General features: G+C 38.1%; 1 protein-coding gene across 2 annotated transcripts in view; it reads left to right on the top strand.

Annotated features, from left to right (window-relative positions):
• Nucleotides 1–20,084, top strand: part of AMOT (angiomotin) — a 65,905-nt gene that overhangs the window by 30,266 nt on the left and 15,555 nt on the right. For both annotated transcript variants that reach the window (XM_037060167.1, XM_037060168.1), the window contains 4 exons: nucleotides 874–966; nucleotides 3,436–3,581; nucleotides 18,478–18,627; nucleotides 19,377–19,567. In XM_037060167.1, the coding sequence (XP_036916062.1) occupies nucleotides 874–966; nucleotides 3,436–3,581; nucleotides 18,478–18,627; nucleotides 19,377–19,567 (580 nt within the window). The remainder of the gene's footprint in view (nucleotides 1–873; nucleotides 967–3,435; nucleotides 3,582–18,477; nucleotides 18,628–19,376; nucleotides 19,568–20,084) is intronic.

Genomic DNA, 20,084 nt, shown 5'->3' with positions numbered 1-20,084 from the left:
GGAATATAAGACAGAAAGCTGTAATTGAACAAGAATTAAATAAAAAAATATTAAAAAAAGATGGTGAAGGGAAGGGCTATAAAGCACACATTGAGGCTTTTAGGTTTGTTCAGCCTACTAGTATGATTAGTAAATTTTAGGGCATACACCAGGCCAGATTTTTGTGACTACGATAGCACTGGGCCCGAAGTTTGTTTAATCAAAGTGGGAAGATCTGATGTGTTAATCAGATGGTACCCAGCCTAGCACATTTGGACCCATCTGATTCACCGCCATAATCGGTGCTGCCTCTCCTACTTTATAGGTTTTACAGAGGTTGGTCTTATCTTTCATTGTTTCTAGGACTCCCTCCTTGTATTTTTACCTTAACATAATGAGATTAAAAATGTTGAGAAATAACACTTTCTAACCCCTTGAAAACTGATGACCTTAACCTTGGGGATATTATTTTCCATCTTTGAATTTAGGTTATCTTATCTATAATACAAGGGATCAGAACTAGATGCTGCCTGTGGTCCCCTTGCAGCTTTGACATTACATGATCTTAAAGACTTTATAATGAATAACTTTGATGTTTTTCTCCAGGTGAATGAAAAATATATATTCCAGGATTGATTCTTTTATTGAAATTTAGAATTCTGCACTTAGGTTTTATTAGCAAGGAGTGAAACTGTTAAGTACTTAAACTCCTCTTTTCTTGCCACGGTCTAATATTGTTTGGTGATCCTCATTTGCAAACCTATGTCTATGTTATCCATATTTGAGTAACAAGAAGAAGCAGGCTTGTTTTGCCCAAGATCAATTTTGAAAGGGCCAACAACATGTGCATGGAAATTTGTATATGGGACTCTGTTGATTGTCTCAATTCCACAGAGCGTCTGGAGACTGCCAACAAGCAGCTTGCAGAGAAGGAATATGAGGGAACAGAGGATACCAGAAAGACAATCTCTCATCTTTTTGCAAAAAGTAAGTGTGAAAGTTTTAGAAGCAGTTATTAGTATGTGGATGGGAATGAGGTGTGGGAAAAGGTCACACAGTTCTATTTAGCCTAGAACAGCCAGGACAGAGTGAATTTCATCTAGGGAATATTTTTTTCCTGTTCAGGCATGAAGTTGGAAGAATTTGTTCTTTACTTTCAAGGCTAAGAAAGCTGCTTGCCACATCTAGTCACATTCACATGACTTCTTTTTTATGAAACCAGAGAAGTCTCTTGAAATCCCTGCTTTTGTCATGGGTAGCTGAAAAGGACCTTAGTGACCATGGGGTCCTTTAATATTGACAGGATTTGTTGTTGAAGGTTCCATGTGCTGGCTGTGGTAGAGATGGGATTAGCACACAGGACTGATGGTTACTGTTTGCATACCTAACCTGCTCCTGGAATCCCCTTAGTGAAAACACCTTGTATTATCATATCATTACTCCTTAGTGGACTATAAGGGGACCTAGCTAGTGGGAGAACACTGCTGTGGCTTGAACTAGTGACTCTGTTTAGAGAGTTGGAGGGTATGGGGATTGCAGAACTAAGTCTTCTTTATAATAGTGTTTTTCCTTTGTCTGGAAATACTCCTAAGACGAGAACAATGAATTAATCTTCTTCTTTATCATTCCCTAATGGACTCCACCCAGTTAGACAATGTTTCTTTCCTATTGCCACTATAAAGCAAGCAATAAAAACTACACAGTAGATTGAGTCCATAGGGAGAATGAGTTCGGAAGAAACATGAACTAACTCCACTTGTGCAAATGCCCTTAGTAGATGTCCTCTACCCTCAGCCTCCCTGGTATGGCTCCCAGATGGAGTAGTTCATCATGGGACTTGTCAGGCCCTAGCTTTGCTGGTCCTACCCATGGCCCTCTCAAGTCATTCCATGTAGTTTACAGTCAGCTTTTACAAGTTTGTTTGATCTTCACTTATAATATTGCCCTCCCTTTTTGGGTTGCTCTATTGTGCTCTGGCTTCAGAAGTGGGGCATTTTCCTTCTTGGTTCCCTAAACCTCCTGTTCTTTTGTTAGTATGTCTTAGAGGAAAGAATGTAGTTTTTCTGGTGTCATCAGTGCCTAGTGTAAATTGTTGTGAAGTTGCTTTTCTGATGCCATGGTTATCCTGGAAGCTAGTTCACTGGTAGAAAGGGTGGCAGCCTCCCAGGACAAAATGAAACAAAAGAAACAAAAAATGTATGGATTCTTGGGTTGGATCTGTCAGTCGACACTTCTCCCTATGTGGAGTAGTTATTTCAGGTGGTCTAGTAGCTCTGCTACTAATTTATAAAATGTGGTAATGTAGCAGATCAAACTGTACTAACAGCAGAGTGAAAAACTGTTATGGTTCTAGAAGGGAAAAGTGGGCTCTACCTCATAGGCATGGAAAAGGTCATGAATTGTGGCTCTTTAATTTCTATTGCCTCTTGACTTTGCTTTCAGTTGTAACTGTGGCAGGAGCCAAGAAAGCCCTCTTGAAAAGCCTCCCTGAATAGTGTGCTCAAACTACTGTCCAGTAGAAAGAGTTTAGAAGAGCTTGGACTTAAGTGTGGTCTCTACTACTTATTTTACCAGTTGTGGGACATTTTGCAAGTTACTCAAGTCTTATGAGTCTCTGTTTTCTCATATGAAAAATGGAGAAGAGGGTAATAATATCTTCCTTATATGGTTGTTTTGAGGGTTATGTTTGTAACAATACCTGATATGCACTAAGTATTCAACAAATATTCATTTTTGCCAAGCTACACCTGAATAGATATGTAAAGTCAGAGTGGGGCAGGAAGGCAAGGCTGCCCTATTAAAGTTTCTCCTACAAACTCAAATATTAAGGTCTCAAGAAGAGGAGTACTCTACCTCCAAATGAGAATCAAAACTGTTCATTCAAGTTTCTGGTACAAGGTCTATCCTGGTTAGAAGGGGAGAGACCTAGAAAAGCGTGGAGAATAACTGTATGATCATCTGTAGATACAATGCACTTATGGATTGATTTTAGTTAAAAAAATATTACTGAGTTAAGGTGGGATTTGAGGTTTTGTGCATTTTATGAAATATAATTCTTAGACTGATTTAATATACTTTCATGAAGAAACAATAGGGGAATTGAGAGGGAGTGCTTTGATTGTTCTTTTGCCAATACAAGACTGTTTGAAGATATAAAATTGATTAGAGAAGCCTACTAGTTCTTCTGATGAATGTCTGCTCTCTTTTGTGAAATACTTATTATAACAGTCTTTATAGCTACTTTCTCATTGCTTCTGCACAACAAACACTGTTAAGTGACTGTTCTTAATTTATAAAATAAGTTACTGGTAGAGCCAGAGATCTTGGTTTTCTGGTTCATTTACCTATGTGTTAGAGCACCAGAATATTTAGTAATGGATATGCTTGACAGTTATACTCAGGTAAGGTTTTGAGCCAGATTTAGAGTGCCAGTGTTGGTATTTCGTGTCCTGATAGATAAGGAAAGCCAGCGGGAGAAGGAGAAGCTTGAAGCAGAGCTGGCCACCGCTCGCTCTACCAACGAGGACCAAAGGCGGCACATCGAAATCCGAGACCAGGCCCTAAGTAACGCCCAGGCCAAGGTGGTAAAGCTTGAGGAAGAGGTATGTGTTGTTTCCTCAGCCTGACAGTGGAAGAGTTGGGAAATCAAGGGCTCCGAGGGCTCCCAATTTTGTTGAACGAGCAGTTGCATAGTCTTCTACCAGAAAAGTACCATCTGCTACTTCTAGTTATATCTATGCTGATGTGTGTGGCTTTTGATTTCTTTTTTGCCACAAGTTCCTTCCTTTTACTCCAGAATAGAAAATCACCACAGTGAAGGAGCAGTTTCCACTTGCTCATTTGTATAATAAGTTAACAACCTCTCCCCAAGTCTTTACTGTGTACCTAGTACCTGTGACCTCTGATACACTCACACACACATACACACACATACCTGCCTTTACAGGACTTTATTTTGGACAGGCTAGAAAATTATTTCATCTAATTTAAAGTACTGCAGTGGTGGGGGGTAAATGCAGGCAACTGTACTTGAACAACAATAAAATAGTTTAAATAAATAAATAAATAAATAAATAAATAAATAAATAAAGTGCTTCAGTGGTCTTGAAATCAGAATGGTCCTTGTTTCTCTATGCTCAGTGGGATGTTGGTTCCCTGAGGTGAAAAATGAGTCTTTTTTAAAAAAAGATTTTATTCATTTACCTTTAGAGGGGGAGGGAAGGAGAGAAATATCAATGTATGGTTGCCTCTCGTGTGTCCCCCACTGGGAACTGGGCATGTGCCCTGACTGGGAATCAAACCGGGATCCCTTAGTTCACAGGCCTGCACTAAATCCACTGAGCTACACCAACCAGGGCAAGAAAAATGAATCTTGATGACTCTTCCTCTTATTGTTGGATTCACTTTGCAGATTGATTTTAGGATAAAAGCAATCTGGGGTGTCTCAGACAGGATGGGGCCCAGGGACAGTTTACATTTAATGACAAGCCAAAAGATGGGTCCTGGCTCTTACTGGCTAGGTTATGGAATTTAGGTATGTGGTGGGGTGAAGTTGTCACTTATTTGTGTGCAATGCTGGATCCTTCCCTTGACAAATGCAAGGGCCCTCAAACTACTAAACATATGATTAATATGTATCTGATTAGTCTTGATGTAGATGTTACTTAATTTCAACAATAAGCTGTGTTTGTGTGAAATACAAGGAGCTTTGCTACTGGCTTGTCATTAATTGATTCTGGATGTCAGTTGTCATTATAATGACGATACAGCAGTATTGGAGTACTGCTGACTCCTAGATGTTTTACACTTTAGGGCATAGGTGTATTCCAGCAAAAAAGTTGGTGCTAAAGTATAACTTCATAAAGAAAATTTCATATCTCACTGAGTTATATATTCTAAAATTTGAATTCTTTTAAGAGAAAAAGCCTCCACTAAAACAAGCTGAAAGTTATATAAATTTGAGACCAAAGTGTTCACTGAATAAGCCCTCAGCATTCTGGCTATTGTATGTGAGTTATCTTTCTTACCTTCACTCATTGCCTGTTCCTCTGACTCTCAGTAAGAATGGTTCTAGTTTCTAGAGATATCCTGACTTACAAATATACTTTACTTCTGCCTGGCTGGTGTAGCTCAGTGGATTGAGCGCGGGCCTGTGAACCAGAGTATCGCGGTTCAATTCCCAGTCAGGGCACATGCCTGGGTTGCAGGCCAGTTCCCTGCAGGGGACACACGAGAGGCAACCATACATTGATATTTCTCTCCCTCTTTCCTTCCCTTCCCTTCTAAAGATAAATAAATCTTTAAAAATATATAAAAATAAAATTAAAAATAAAATAAAAAAAAACAGATATACTTTGCTTCCTTTCTTGGGTATTAAAAATGCTTGTTGGAACTGGGTTATGGTTTTATACTGTTCCAGTAGGTAGTACCGTCTAATCTATGATGTCCTTTTACTTGAATTGCTTAATTGTTACATTTCAAGTTGTGTAAAATCAGGCTAATGTCCTGCTTCATGACTTTTCTACATCAAAAATCTCACTAAGATGATTTATTATAAATGAGGAGTACTTATATATTCCTGGTGTCCAAGTCTAGGGAGTTTAGCATACCCTTTACCCTTTTGGTACACCTTGTATATTCCCTTCCACTCTGTTTTTGCAAGGAAATCACAGAGTAAATAGGATAAGAATAAGGCTGTATTCTTTTAGAGAAGGGAAAACTGAGAGACCTGCTGAAAAGAAGTAGCTTGCTGCTGGTCACATGGCAAGTCTTGGGTAGAGCCAAGAATAAAACTGGAATCTCATGACTCTTCATTCCCTAGACTCTGCTGCTTGTCTCCCTGTCTGAATCATCCTTTGGTTCCATTCCCAAAAAGAAAATGTGGGCGCTTGTTCAGATTTAGTAACCTTTGCTTCTTTGAATTTTAAAAAATTGCTTTACCCACTGGGCCCCTTTTTCAAGACTATGAGAAGATTATTCCAGCTGCTCTGAGGTTGAGGTGTATGAAACAACCTCACTCTGCCCCTCCAGGAAGGGTGCCCAACTAGTTGGAGAAAATGGGGACAAAGACTCTCTAACCATGTTGGCATGCATTGTCTGCAGGATAAATGGTAACTGATTATTACTTATGAAAATAATATACATATATAGAGAGTGTGTTAATTTGTAGTTCCTACTGTGCAGCCCTCACTGAACCAGTTGCCTGAAATACATGTCTGCTTTCAAACTTCTAGGCTTTTCTGGGCATTTGTTCCAGAGATTTTTCATTGTTTTCTAGGGCAACTGTCCCCAAATACATAAATTTACAACTTATAATTTTAAGAAGTCCTAAACATTGACCTAGGATTGAATGTAGCAGCCAGATATCTCAAATGAGCTAATCAATTGTTGTTTTTTAGTCCTTAGCCAAATCTAGTTGTTGGGAAATTCTGAGTTGCTGTTGTTAAAGGAGGTGCAATATTTGGTGGGTAGAGCAGACTGATAGCCTTCTCCGTGAGAGAATCCAGAAACAGAGGCCATGTAATGTCTTCAAGACTCTCAATTCACATTACCTCTAGCACATAAAGAGACTTGAAATTATGACTCAGGGAAAATACACTAATTCTTATTTCCGTTTTTGTTTTAGCAGCTTATGACAGCAAGGTTTACTCAAAGTTGGTATTAGTTCTTTGAAGTTTTGCTTTTCTGCTGTGACTTGGCCCCCATTAGGCCTTGTTCTTCCTGGGGTAAATTTTTAAGTATGGAACATTAAGGAGGTATTTAAGGTGAATAGGTAGCTCTAGAACTAAAGTATTAAGGAGTCTTTATTTTGATTCCTTAACAAAATTAGTAGATTTCTAAATCAAGGAAGGCATTATGAATAGAAAAATGTATCCTGCTCTTTGAGATGGCTCAAGTAAAGTCATATTTGAAGGCATGATCACTGCCTATGTCTCATGTAAACTGATAGTTTGGTTATGGTTTATAAATGACAGCATAAATTTTTCTTACAAGTTCTTCCAAAGAAAACCTTTTTAATCTATTTAGCAAATGTTAAACAGGGGAATTTATCCAAACTAAGCCTTTTGTCTAGGGAATATTTTGTTAGCCTAGGTACAAGGTAACTCAAGTAACTATTATGCACTGTGGCAAGATGTTCAGATTAATATATATGTCAAGTCATTGTATTGTGCAACTGAAACTAATATAATGTTATATCTTAATTTTAAAAAGATAGTCCTGACTGGTATGGCTCATTTGGTGGGGCATCATCGTGCGAAGAATAAAGTTGCCTGTTTGACTCCTAGTCAGGGCACATGCCTAGGTTGAGGGTTCAGTCTCTGGTTGGGGCACATACCAGAGGCAACCAACTGATGTTTCTCTCACATCGATACTTCCCTCTCTTTTTCTCCCCCTCCCCTTTCTAAAAAATAAATAAATTTTTAAAATTTAAAAGTTTTAAAAAGATGGTCAGGGAAAGATTATGACTACTTCAATGGTTTGAGAACCCATGCACACATTTATTTATCTTTTTCTCTACAAAGTCATAATATAGATGCTTCTTCTGAAATCCATTCCATTTTTCTAATTCTGTTAAGTCTCTTGCCCATGATACTCTGTCACTGTGTTCTAAGCTCTACAATTGAAATGGTGCCTCAGGCTTATAGAAAATCTTCTCCTGCAATCACAACTTTCTCTTCAAAGTTCAGCACAGATTCCCTCATGGACCCTGGTCTGCTGACATGGAGGGAGGTATCTTGCCCGGAAGGGGATAGCAGTCTAGGTAAAGAGCAGACCCTCTCTTTTTGTGAGTTACTATGATCAAGGACTTGCCACCAATCTTCAGCCTATGCTATAGGCAGCCAGCTAGGGCAAATGGTGCCTTTCTATCCTCGCCCTTATCTTCTGGGACATGTAGGTCCTATTCAAGTGGAAGCTCATTAAACTGTAAGTCAAAAGAACTTTGTGTCCTACAGCAAACGTGGTTTTCTCCCATTCAAAAAGACCTACCCCTCCCCCCACTAGTTTGACCTCTCTGGAGAGTTTTCACAGATGCCTGATATTTTCATTCACAAGATTCAAGGCAGCCCAGGCTTTTGGCTGGATTCTGTCTTATGATCCAGAGCCGAGCCACCACTTGAGTAATTGTTTTAGGGATGGTGGGAAAAATTACCTGGCAAGATCAAAGAGGGAAGATGTTGCAGGTGGGCTGCTTATACTAAGCAAAGTGCACAGGAAGGAACAGAGTGGAATGTGGGAGGGCTGGTAGAAAGATAAGTGAGTCTCGTTCTTTAGCTTTAGGCAAGAATGACAAACACAGAAATTTGGAAGAAAGGGGCCCAAGGGTTAATCGTTTCTTTGTTTCTTTCTTTTTCTTTTCTTTTCTTTTTATTTTTTATTTTGGAGAGGGAGAAGGGAGGAGAAAAGATAGGGTCCCAACCAGGAATCAAACCAGTAACCTTTTGATATGTTTGCAAAATGGTGCCCAACCCACTGAGCCATGCCAGCTGGGGCCCAAGTGTTAACCTTTTGTGAACTACAATGGCTGATGAGGATTTAGGCATCACAGTGGTAACTCTTAGTGGCAATACATTTTCCAGAGCCGTTTTGCCACTTTACTCAAGTCTCCAAACTAAAATTGTTTACTCCATTTGCACCATTAACAGTCTATGGCTAATATTTTCTATTATTTCTAAGATATCTTCTCATTTGATCTGTCTTTTCTTTGGTATTACAGATGCATAATTTTCCACCATTGTACCTATCCACACACTACCATAACTAGTGTCCTTGTTTCTCAACATTAAAGGAAGGTATTCTAGACATAGACATTGATATGTTTAATCCAAAATACTTTTCAAACAACATGACTTTCTTGCTGTAGTCAAAACTCACATGATGGTTATCATGGATTATAAATCTAGATGGAAGATCCAATGATGTGAATTATGTATGCATTTAGAGTGTTGATAGAAATTCAGATAAAGTACATATCCACCAGGAATCTTCCAGAATGTTTTGATGACTTTGTTGGATTATTCAAAGGACATTTCATTTGAGGATGGCATTTCCTATATTTATGGCAGCATATTTCCTTTGAAATAGGTGTTGCTCCACCCAATATGTTAAGAAAGTATGCTTCTGCACCAAGTAGAGATGGATTGATCTTTCTATTGATTTTCTCAGTTTTTCCTGATGATTTTACAATTCCCAAATTGGGAAGCCCTGTGCATTTTCTTTAGTTTCTTCAACAGAATGAACTTCATTCCCTTGGTAGCAGGTTTCTAGAGATGGTTTCTACTCTTTAATTCTTTTAATATCCACCAATAGACCACATTCACTTGGCAATGTACAGAGGCAGCTTGCTAATACCAGGGTAGTGTATTACCAGATTGCTTCAGAGGGAACTGTTACTTGGAGCCAGGGACTCCTGGATAAGGCTAAATCAAATCAAACAGAAATCAGTGAAAACTCATGGAGCAACATATAACTAGATATATAAAGAAGAGGAGAATGAAAGTACACTTCATTTGTGACATTAGTGATACAATGAGTGTTTGGAGGTGTAGGCAATAGGTGGAAAGACATAATAAAAGATGTCCTCTCTTATTATGTGGCACTGGACTCAGTTCTGTATTATTAGTTCTCAATGTCCTTTAGTCAGTGGAGTGTTTGTATATGTTGGTGTTCATCCAGCTAGTAATAATAGTCTACCCCCCTTTAACTATTTACCTATATATTTTTTCATGATTTATTAAGACTTTATTTTTTTAGAACAATTATAATTTCACATCAAAATTAAGGGGAAGGCACAGAAATTTTTCCCATATTCCCACTGTCCCCACACATGAATAGCCTCCCACATTATCAACATTTCCCATCAGTGGTATATTTGTTAAAATTGATGAACCTATTCAATGCATCATAATCGCCCAGGGATGGGCAAAAGTAGGTTTACAGATGTTCAGATGGAAAATAATGAAATAATTAATAAATAGTAATACAAGAATAAACTGTGTTTCATGCCCTCAAACTGCAAACCTGCTTTTGCCTATCTCTGGAAATAGTGACATGTATCCATCAATATGGTATCATACATAGTATTTTCACTGCCCTAAAAATCCTCTCAGTTCTACCTATTCTTTCCTACCCCCACTATTTTTTAACATTTTGAAAACATTTCCAAATATATTATTGTACTCCACTCTACAAATCTTTCAAGTTTTATCATCTTTTGATAGATTAGAAAATCAAACTGTGTACAGATTATACAGTTAAAGATAAATCGAGTGGAAAAGAAAATTTCTTAATTCAAAAGTATCCCAGCCTGTGCTTTGTTTATCAGTGAGTAAATGGAGAAGGTTAATAATGGTAAATCACTTCCTTGCAGATGGCTGAGACAAATTCATGGCTTTAGGGTGGCTAGAAGTAATTTTCTATACAGCCACCCTTTAAAAACTGAATTTGAAAGACATCCACAGTTGTTGGAAAGAGATGCCATCACATGGTATTCATTTGCAAGGATCAGATTTTCCTGAGTCAGAAGGGGTTTAAAATATCTGCCAAATGCTTGGGAATGGGTTCAAATTGTTGCAGAAGTGCAGTGGAAAAGTATAATTGAGCTCAAGAGTATTTGTTCTATTCTTCAATAGGTTACTTTCCTGGTGTTCTTTCTCCTAGTTTTCCCCTTTGAAAACTTATCTCACCTATAAGAGGAATTTAATGAACAAAATAAACTAACAAACAAAATAGAACCACAGACGTGGAAACATGGAACAGACTGACAGTGACCAGAGTGGAGGAGTGAGGGGGATAATGGTGGAAAGAAGAGGAAGGGACTAGTCAAACAACATGTATGAATTGCCTGTGGACATGGACAAAAATGTAAGAATTGACTGCAGGAATGAGGAGTAGGATGGGCAGAGGAGAGCAAAGAGGGAAAAATTGGGACAACAATAAGAGAATAACAAAAAAATCTTCAAAAAAACTTCTCTCTTAATAGGAATTATTTGAAACACTTATCTTGACTCATCAAAGTAAATGCATTTAAAATATGGGGGTTTTGTTTGTATATTTGCAGTTAGCTAAGCTATGCTCATCTTTTTTGTATTTTATAGTTATTTACTAATTGGTCACCAAGAGTAAGCAATGAAGTAGAACTAGAATCTATGAGACATTTGAGGGAAAATAGAAGGGCCCTGCCGTATAAATGGTTTATGAGATAATGCCCTCAAATGGGGCAAGGACTTTGTCTGGCTTCCCATTGTATAACTCCTGCTCTCAGTTATATAAAATAGGTCCTGGCATGTGATAATCATTCAGTTAATATCTGCTGAGTGAATGAATGAATATACAAGATCTGTCTGGAAAAAGTCAGAACCAGAATAGTTTGCATAATATCAATGTTACTTGGCAGCCAAGGAGAGTGGACAGTAATGTGCATGTATGAACAATGTTGACTTCACTGAACTAGTTGGCGGGGATGGTAGATGCCATTGAGTGAGCATGTGTATTGTGTGGTCGTGGCATTCAAAATGACTGCATGAGTAGAACAATGAATCTGCATCAAATTTTGCATTAAGCTTGAACATTCTTCCTTGGAAACTATTTGGATGATTCAGAAGGCTGCAGCTATGGGCAACTGGCAATTGGCAGCTTCATCGCGACAATGTGCCTGCATGTATCACGTCTCATGCAGAGTTCTTTAGTAAAACATCAAATCACCCAGGTGACTCACCCCTCCACAGCCCAGATCTGGCACCCTGTGACTTCTGGCTTTTCCCAAAACTAAAATAACTTTTGAAAGAGAAGAGATTTCAGACTGTAGGTGAGATTCAGGAAAATACTACAAGGCAGCCAATGGGAGAACTGTGTGAAGTCCCAAGGTACCTACTTTGAAGGGGACTGAGGCATCATTGTCCTGTATACAGTGTTTCTTGTATCTTGTAACTTCTTCAATAAATGTTTTCTATTTTTCATATTACATGGCCAGATACCTTCTGGATAGACCTCATCGTATACATGAAATAAATCTTATAAAATGATTGCTTATAGTGTACATACTATGTATGAGAGACTCTAGGGAAAAACAAGGAAGAACTCCTGTAGAATTTATTGATATGTTAAGACAAAATGACCAGACTGATGCAAAGGTTGATCTTGTGCATCATAGGCCTGGTTAAATTTTAAAGCAGTAGGAGCCTAGAATATTGATAAAAGGCATTTTTTAAAGAGGCATACTTAGGCTGAACAGGGGACAATTTGGTAGTAGACCATGGGTCAATTGGAAAGCACTAAGTGGTTTGAGATATGGGTGAGAGGGAAGAACTCTTGTTCAAACAAGTGAGAGAGGAGGAATAAAAGTGTCTTGGCTATAGCAGTTACCTAATCAATACCGCTTGAATGGATATGCTAGCAGTAGATTTAGTTTCTTCTTTAATAAGGCAGTTTGATAATGTACTACTTGGGGGACTCTGTTATAGCAACTGTAGGATGGATTGATTGTGTGTGTGGACATGTGTGCTTGTGTGTAGATGGGAGAGGGTAACTGAAAATAAAGAGATATATTAGGTTCTTATAATAATTTAGTCATGAAATAAGGACTTAAACTGTGTAGGCTATAAAAATATAAGGAAATAAAAGCATGTGAGAGATGTTAGTTAGAATTAAGACATAGTGATAGATAAGATATGGTGGACAAAGGAAAGAGAGGAATAGCAATTCCAAAATTTTGAGACTGAAAAATAAGGTAAATAATGATAATGACTAAACTATTCAGATGTTTGGGGAAAAGTGAAAGCAGTCTGGAGCATATTAAGTGTCAAAGTGAGAAATCTTGCTGCTAGAGGTCTATGATGGAAGAGATCATGAAAGCCTTAAAAACAGGATTAAAATTAACTGTTGAAAGTGTGGCATGATGGAGATCTCCAATAGTGCTGAGATACAGAACAGTTTCTCAAGTTCAGCATTATTGACATTTGGTGCCAGATAATTCTTTTTTTCTAAGGAGTTGTCCTGTGCACTGTGGGATATTTAGCAGTATTCCTGGCTTCTACCCACAAAATGCCAGTAGCAACCTACCCCCATCTGTAACAAACAAAATTGTCTCCACACATTGCTAAATGGTCCCTGGGGGGAAAATTGTGCCCAGATAAGAACTATTGGGATAGAGGCAAAAAAGTAAACTACCAGAAACTGGACTTTTGAGGTATAGAAAAAGGTGAGGGGTGAAGTTGGAAGAAAAGGTGGGTCTAAATGATTAAGACGGAAAGTAAGAGTGACTTAAGGGATGACAATATGAGAATATAGAATTAAGAAGAGCAAGGAAAAGGGGGCTTTGCAAGTTTTTGAAAATTGGCATTTGGTAAGAAAATTTGAATGGACGGAATGATTTCTCCAATTTACTGAATATATAGAGGGAATTTGGTTTAAATGATAGATTTACCTGGCTGCTTCTAGGGACCCATGGCTACCCATCTCTAGACCTGAGTCCCTACTTTGGTTTTAGAAACATTTCAAGTGAACTTTTACTTCTTTGGACACTGAAAACATAGAGAAATAAATCATCTAAGATCCCATGGAAACTATACACATTTATGTTCTGTCTCTTGCATGCATGTGCCTGTATGGAATTCTAGGGTCCCATTTTCTCTAGCCTTCCTACATACTGGTTAATGTTGAAGGTGAAAGGAGGGAGCTTAGAGTCAAAGAATATTTGTGAATTAAAAGGCTATAAGAGAACATCTGAGATCATTTGTTTAGCGCAGTGTTGTTTAAACTTCTTAAAACTTAGTGCACAGCGTGTTCCTAAGAGACAGAGTGTCATATCCAAAGGCAATGAGGGATGAAATATCATGGCGTCCTCATGAATCTTTTAAGTTATGTAACCATGCTTAAGTGTTAAGTGTGAGAAAAATGAAGGAGTGAGGTAAAATAGGAGTTCCATTCTCTGGGGAAGACAGACAACATACAAATATATATTCATTCTAATAGTTAGCAATCTCTTTTGGAAATGAAGTTTTATGTAAAACCCCAATATATAAAATACACATCAGAGGACCCACCATAGTGATTTCTGAAGTGCTCTACAGAACTAGTACTCTGGAACAGTTTGAAAATCACTCCAGGGCCTGACAATCTATCTGTAAAGGACTAGAGAGTATTTACAGTTATGTGGACCATACAGTTTCTTTTACAAATGGAACTGGTCATCACTACCATTACTGGAGGAAGGCAGCCATAGCCAATCCATAAGTGAATGGGCATGGCTGGATTTGGCCTGCTGCTGACTATTTCGATTTGCTGACTCCTAAAACCTCCCTCATTTTTTACAAATGGGGAGTCTGGAGCTGAAAACGGGTAAGCATATTACCATTAAGAGTAGAGCTAGGACTAGAATCCAAGTCTACTGATTACCATCTTATTTTTTCCCTCTCATTTTGCTGTCAGATAGAAAGTTCTGATATGTGTCTGTATTTGTGTGTGTGTGTGTGTAAGCATGCATGTGTGTGTGTTGTGGGTTATGCACTTTGCCTAAGGGTCTTTAGTTAAACAATACCTTAGAAGTATTTATTTCTCCTAAAGTGGAGATTCTCTAAATCATATCATTTTGAGAGAATATGGTATCCTGGTAGCTACTCATTGCTTTCATTTAATTGTATTTCTCATGAAGGGTATTGCCCTATAACGACATCTGAAGCTGTTCTTCAGAAAGTGTTTCAGGCCTAATGTTGTATGTCTTTCTGGGAAAAAAATGCTGCATTATTAGTGTCTTAATTAGAGATCAATATGATAATTAGAGTTACTGAGATCATGAGAACCATGGCAAGGCTATCTGGAGTAAATACTGAAAAGTTGAAAATACAAGAGCGTGTGTGACTTGGCATTAACTTTCTCTTTTAAAAAGGAAAACTGAGTACTTTCTGTACCAGACATTCTACTAAATACTTCATATGTTATCTCATTTGATCTTTATAGGGGTATATTGTATTATCATCTCCATATTATTGATGAATGAGTAAATGGAAGCTCAGGGAGATTAAGTACCTTTCCTAAGGTTGGATACCTAGTGAAAAGGAGAGCCAAGATTTGGACCTGGGCAGTCTGAGGCTAGAGCTCATGACTTTTACTATTTGACTATATGGCTCCTCTCTTTCTTTTAAATGTTTTTAAATAGTTATTTGTTTGTTTGTTTTTAGAGAAAGGATAGGGGAGAGAGAAAGAGAGGGAGAGAAATATCACTGTGTGGTTGCCTCTTGCACACCCCTAACTGGAGACCTGGCCTGCAACCCAGGCGTGTACCCTGACTAGGAATTGAACCAATGACCCTTTGTTTCACAGACTGGCACTTAATCTACTGAGCCATACCAGTCAGGGCATGGCCCCTCTCTTTGCATAAGAAGAACCACTGACATTTCTGCTAGCATTGGAAAGTGAAGTTCGGGGCCAGGGATGTTCTAGATACTGATTTAACATTTCAGAAGCCTTGCACAGGAGATAAGTTTATAGATGTGAGGTGAAAAAAGAGGGGATTTCCATGATAAAGGTAAAACTGAGGCATATAACATCTAAGATAGTGGTGAATTTAATAAACCGTAGACCTTTGTTTCTTTCTACATATAGGTGAGATCTAGAAAACAGTATATAACTTAAATGATAGCTGACTTTGTTGATAGCATTTACATGGTCTTGCATTGGTAGCATCCAGGAATTGTCTATCTTTCTGTCTTCCTTTCTCCTTTCTTTCCTTTCCTTTCTTTTCTCTCTTTCTCTCTTTCTTTTCTTTCTTTCTTTTCTTTCTTTCTTTCTTTCTTTCTTTCTTTCTTTCTTTCTTTCTTTCTTTCTTTCTTTCTTTCTTTCTTTCTTTTTGACAGGTTGGGAGAGAAAGAGGAACATCAATTTTCATTGCTCCACTTATTTGTATATTCATTGGTTGATGCTTGTATATGCCCTAACTGGAGATTGAACCCACAACCTTGGTGTATCGAGACAATGCTCTAACCAAGTGGCATATCCAGCCAGGGCAAGAGTTGTCTTTTTCTATCCTTACTTATCTAGAGATTAAGCATTTACTACGTGCTCATGGTGTTTATGGGTGCACTGCACTCTTTCTTCTTTTAAAGGAGGCAGATGAATTATTCCAGCATCAGAGGTCCTTATACCTTGTGGGGACATCATCCTAATGGCAAAGAAAGAAAGTGTAATGGCATTCTTCTGGGTCTGCTTTGTGGAAGTTGTCTGGTCTGCATGCCTATCGTCAACCAACTCAAAAACCTGTCTGGTCCTTTATTGTTTTTCCCTTCCAGAAGAGTGGCTCAGCTATAGAATTGCTGAGGATGCTCTTGATAAGATACTGAGGTTTTCTTTTTCAAGAAAGGCAGAGCATGGAGAAATTTACCTGGCTCTAGACTGCTTATTTTTCCGTTCTCTGAGCTTACATTGCAGTACTTTACCATCAAGTCAAGAACTGCATACTATATAACTTTAATTGCCTTTATTTTTTTTATTTAATTCTTGTTCAAGTACAGTTTTCTGTCTTATATAATTGACTTTAAATATAACTGCTATAAGCCTTTGTAATTATACTTAACATTCTTTGCATTAACATTTCACTGCTCCCCTAGGGTTTTCGGAGTGATTCACAAATAAATGTATTCAACTTTAAATAGTTTATGAGGATTATAGAACCAAAAAGGTAAAAGATATAGGATATATCCTGCTTTCCAATTATTCAAAGCTTAGTAAATAGAGAACCAGAGGCATCCATGGCCTAAGGTCTTCATCACTCTAGTCAGTGTTGTTACCAATAAGTAGTTATGGATCCAAGGAAAGGAAGGTTTAAGCTTATGGAGACAAAGAGAATGATAATTTTTGTTTCTTTGTTTTACTTCTTAGAAAGAGGGCTAATGGATAAAAAGAATCTATATTTATAACTCACCTCATCTGGTTTATAAGGTTAGATTAAACTAGACCTCAGAATGAAAAGAAACCTAAAGAAAGTATAGAAAAAAATTTAAAGTTTCTTTTCTCAGTCACCTAGGGAAAACATACCATGGGGCTGCTAGAAACGTAAAATACAGGTTTTCTTTTACCTGGAAAAAATTCAACAATTGTAATTTGAGGAGAGAGCACTTATAAGATAGGAGAGTTCCCCATTAGAACATTCCATTGTTGTCTGACTGGGCATTCTAGATGGTAGTGATTAGGACTCATTACCATTAATCAGTTACCTGGTTTCTGCATTGGGAAAGTCAGGTTTTGCTGGCTTGGCTCCAGCTAAATGGGTATCGGCAGTGCTGGTAGTGAGCTTAAGGGTGTAGGAATTTGTTGAAGAGTTAGAGCTTAGCTGAATTCTTGAATTTCCTTTTGATTCACTTATCAATAATGTTTTCAGATTTAAATAATAATAGTGAAAGTATCCCTAACCTCAGCTTCCATGAAAATGATGATGACAATTGGAAAATTGTCTGCTTTATAAAGAGTCCATGGGTTGATTTTATTAGCAAGAAAGGTATTCTACAAGTCTTATAAAATACCTATCTGTTTATTTACTAACAAATTGGTAAGGATACACGTTTCCCTGTCTTCTTAGTTGTTGAGGGTGTGTATATGTTCTTTAAAAGGAGCTTCTCCTCTTTCCTTCATTTCCATGGAGCCAGGATTTGGCTTGTAAGTTTCATGGATACAAGAATTTAAATTCTTAGTCCCAGCCTACTTCTGCCTTTGCTTTTGGATATGGCTCATAGGCTTTCAGAGAGGAAGAAGCATGTTTGACTTAGTTAGTTTTAGATTTGATTCATTAATTTGAGTCTTTAGGAATCTTTAAAGGTGTCAGAAAAAGTGATTGAAAGATTATAGTTCAATATTATCAACTAAGGCTAAGGCTCATGTGTGAGGCAGAAATTGCAAATGATCCCTGTTCTTCTAATAAAAGGTAATTACCAGGACTGTAGAATTTAAAAAAAAAACAATTATAGACTCTTTGTACTTTCAGCAATTGACCACCATTTTTCTCTCACTAGGAGGAGGAGAATTCTACATAAAAGGGGTGTGAGCTTCCTTTCCATGCCAAGTTAAGCTTTTTTTCCTGGAGAGTTTTTCTTCTTCTTTTTTAAATGCATTTATCTATTGTAATGACCAAAGTAAGATATACCTTCCCTCAGAATATTGCAGTTTAAAATGAAGAGCAAAGGTGAGGACATCCAAAATGGGAATCTTAGGAGCTTGCCATGTACTATTATTTCCATCAGTAGAGTGTGTCTTAGACTCTACTACTAGAAAAATATATGGGGAAAGAGAAAGAGTTTTAAAAGGGGCCCCTAATTCCTATCCCTTGTCACATTTTCTGTGTGATAAATTCAAGGCAGTCTGCTACTCATTATGAAAAGCCTCGCAATTTACTCATTTAGAGCTGGACAGTAAAAGATCTAAACAAAGGGCTGGATTGGGGGACAGGAACCTGCACAACTGATCTTGTTCTCTTTCCTTCCATCTTGTGGTGGTCTGAACCTGGGTTTTCAGCTGAAAAAGAAGCAGGTATATGTAGATAAGGTGGAGAAGATGCAGCAAGCCCTTGTACAGCTCCAGGCAGCATGTGAAAAACGTGAGCAGCTGGAGCACCGTCTCCGGACACGGCTAGAGAGAGAACTGGAATCCCTCAGAATTCAACAGGTTTGGAAAACTTGAACATTCCTGATTGCTCATTTTTTTCCTTTTGTGTTTGACATGAAGACTACAAAAAAAACCCACCTCATGCTCATCTTTAGAATTTTTGCCCCACCCGATCTTACTCCAGAGTGCCTCCTAATTGTGAAGATGAAGGCTGCTTACTTAGTTTCCAATCCCAGCAAAATCTTTAATGCTATTATCTTTCACCTTTTATTTTTTTTCATATGAACCCCAGAAACAGTAGACTCAATAAGAAGTGAAGATGCTATACAAATAGACTCCTAATCATTTTAGAATTGGAAATGGTCTTTAGAGTCACCTGGCCATTCCCCTCCTCATTTTCACGTGAACAAAAACCAAGACCCCCCAAAATTCTATTAGTCACTGAAGGTCAAACAACAAGTCAGGAGTAAGGTAAAGACCACAGCCTAGATTTGTACTTCTCACTTTCACTGTGTACCATACAAGCAGTCAGGGATTGTGGTTTATAAAACATTGATCCACTTTCTGAGCAGCATGACAATTTGATATGGCAAGCTTTTTTTCAGATTAAGGGAATCTCATATTCAAGCCCAAGACAGACAGACAGTTCTGTGGGCTTAGGAGGAAAAAATTTCTTTTGCTTTGGAATCAGAATCCAAACTGAAGTGGCTTGGGCAGTAATCCTTTCCAAATACAGGGGCTTTTCAGATGGGACTTGCCCACCATGCTTATTCTACTAATCTGAGAGGTCTCGGTATCTTCCCCAACAGCGCCAAGGCAACTCTCAGCCCACCAGTATTTCGGAATACAATGCTGCTGCACTGATGGAGCTCCTTCGTGAAAAGGAGGAGAGAATCTTGGCCTTGGAAGCTGATATGACTAAGTGGGAGCAGAAGTATTTAGAGGAGAACGTGATGAGACATTTTGCTCTGGATGCTGCTGCAACTGTAGCTGCTCAGAGGTAAATACTTGGCTGGTAAAGTCACTCCTTGAAGGACAGAGGGCAGGGGTTGGGGAGAACAGAAACTTGACTAATTAATAGATTTTTCCAGTGTGTTCTTTTTTTCTTCTATAATGTTGTTTTTCATCCGTTTCTGCTTAAGTGTGTTTTCTTTCATCTGGTTATGCAGGAACTGAATGATAGCGGGGGCAGAGGGTCAGGGATTTGAAAATGAAAGTTACATATAAACTTGCTAGAATCATAGTTCAGTTTTCCTCAGGAGCCAGAACAATTGTAGATGGGACCAACTGAACATTAGCACACTTACTTTGCCAGAGCCACAATTTCTTTCAGCCACATGTGTAGGTTTCTCTGTTTAGTCCCCGAGCTGGAGTGAAAAGCTCTCCAGAGAAATGCCACTCAGAAATGAAATATCTCTTGGGAGTGGCTGCTGCCATTTGATAACTCTGGCTCATCCAAGGTATGCTAAAGGATATGCTTAACATGAATCCATCCCTGCCCTTTGAGAAGGTCTATA

The sequence above is a fragment of the Sturnira hondurensis genome, unplaced genomic scaffold (genome assembly GCF_014824575.4).
Source record: "Sturnira hondurensis isolate 20B ecotype Veracruz unplaced genomic scaffold, ASM1482457v3 Scaffold0011391, whole genome shotgun sequence".
NCBI classification, from domain to species: Eukaryota; Metazoa; Chordata; class Mammalia; order Chiroptera; family Phyllostomidae; genus Sturnira; species Sturnira hondurensis.
This window is presented reverse-complemented; position numbering and strand designations above follow the sequence as displayed.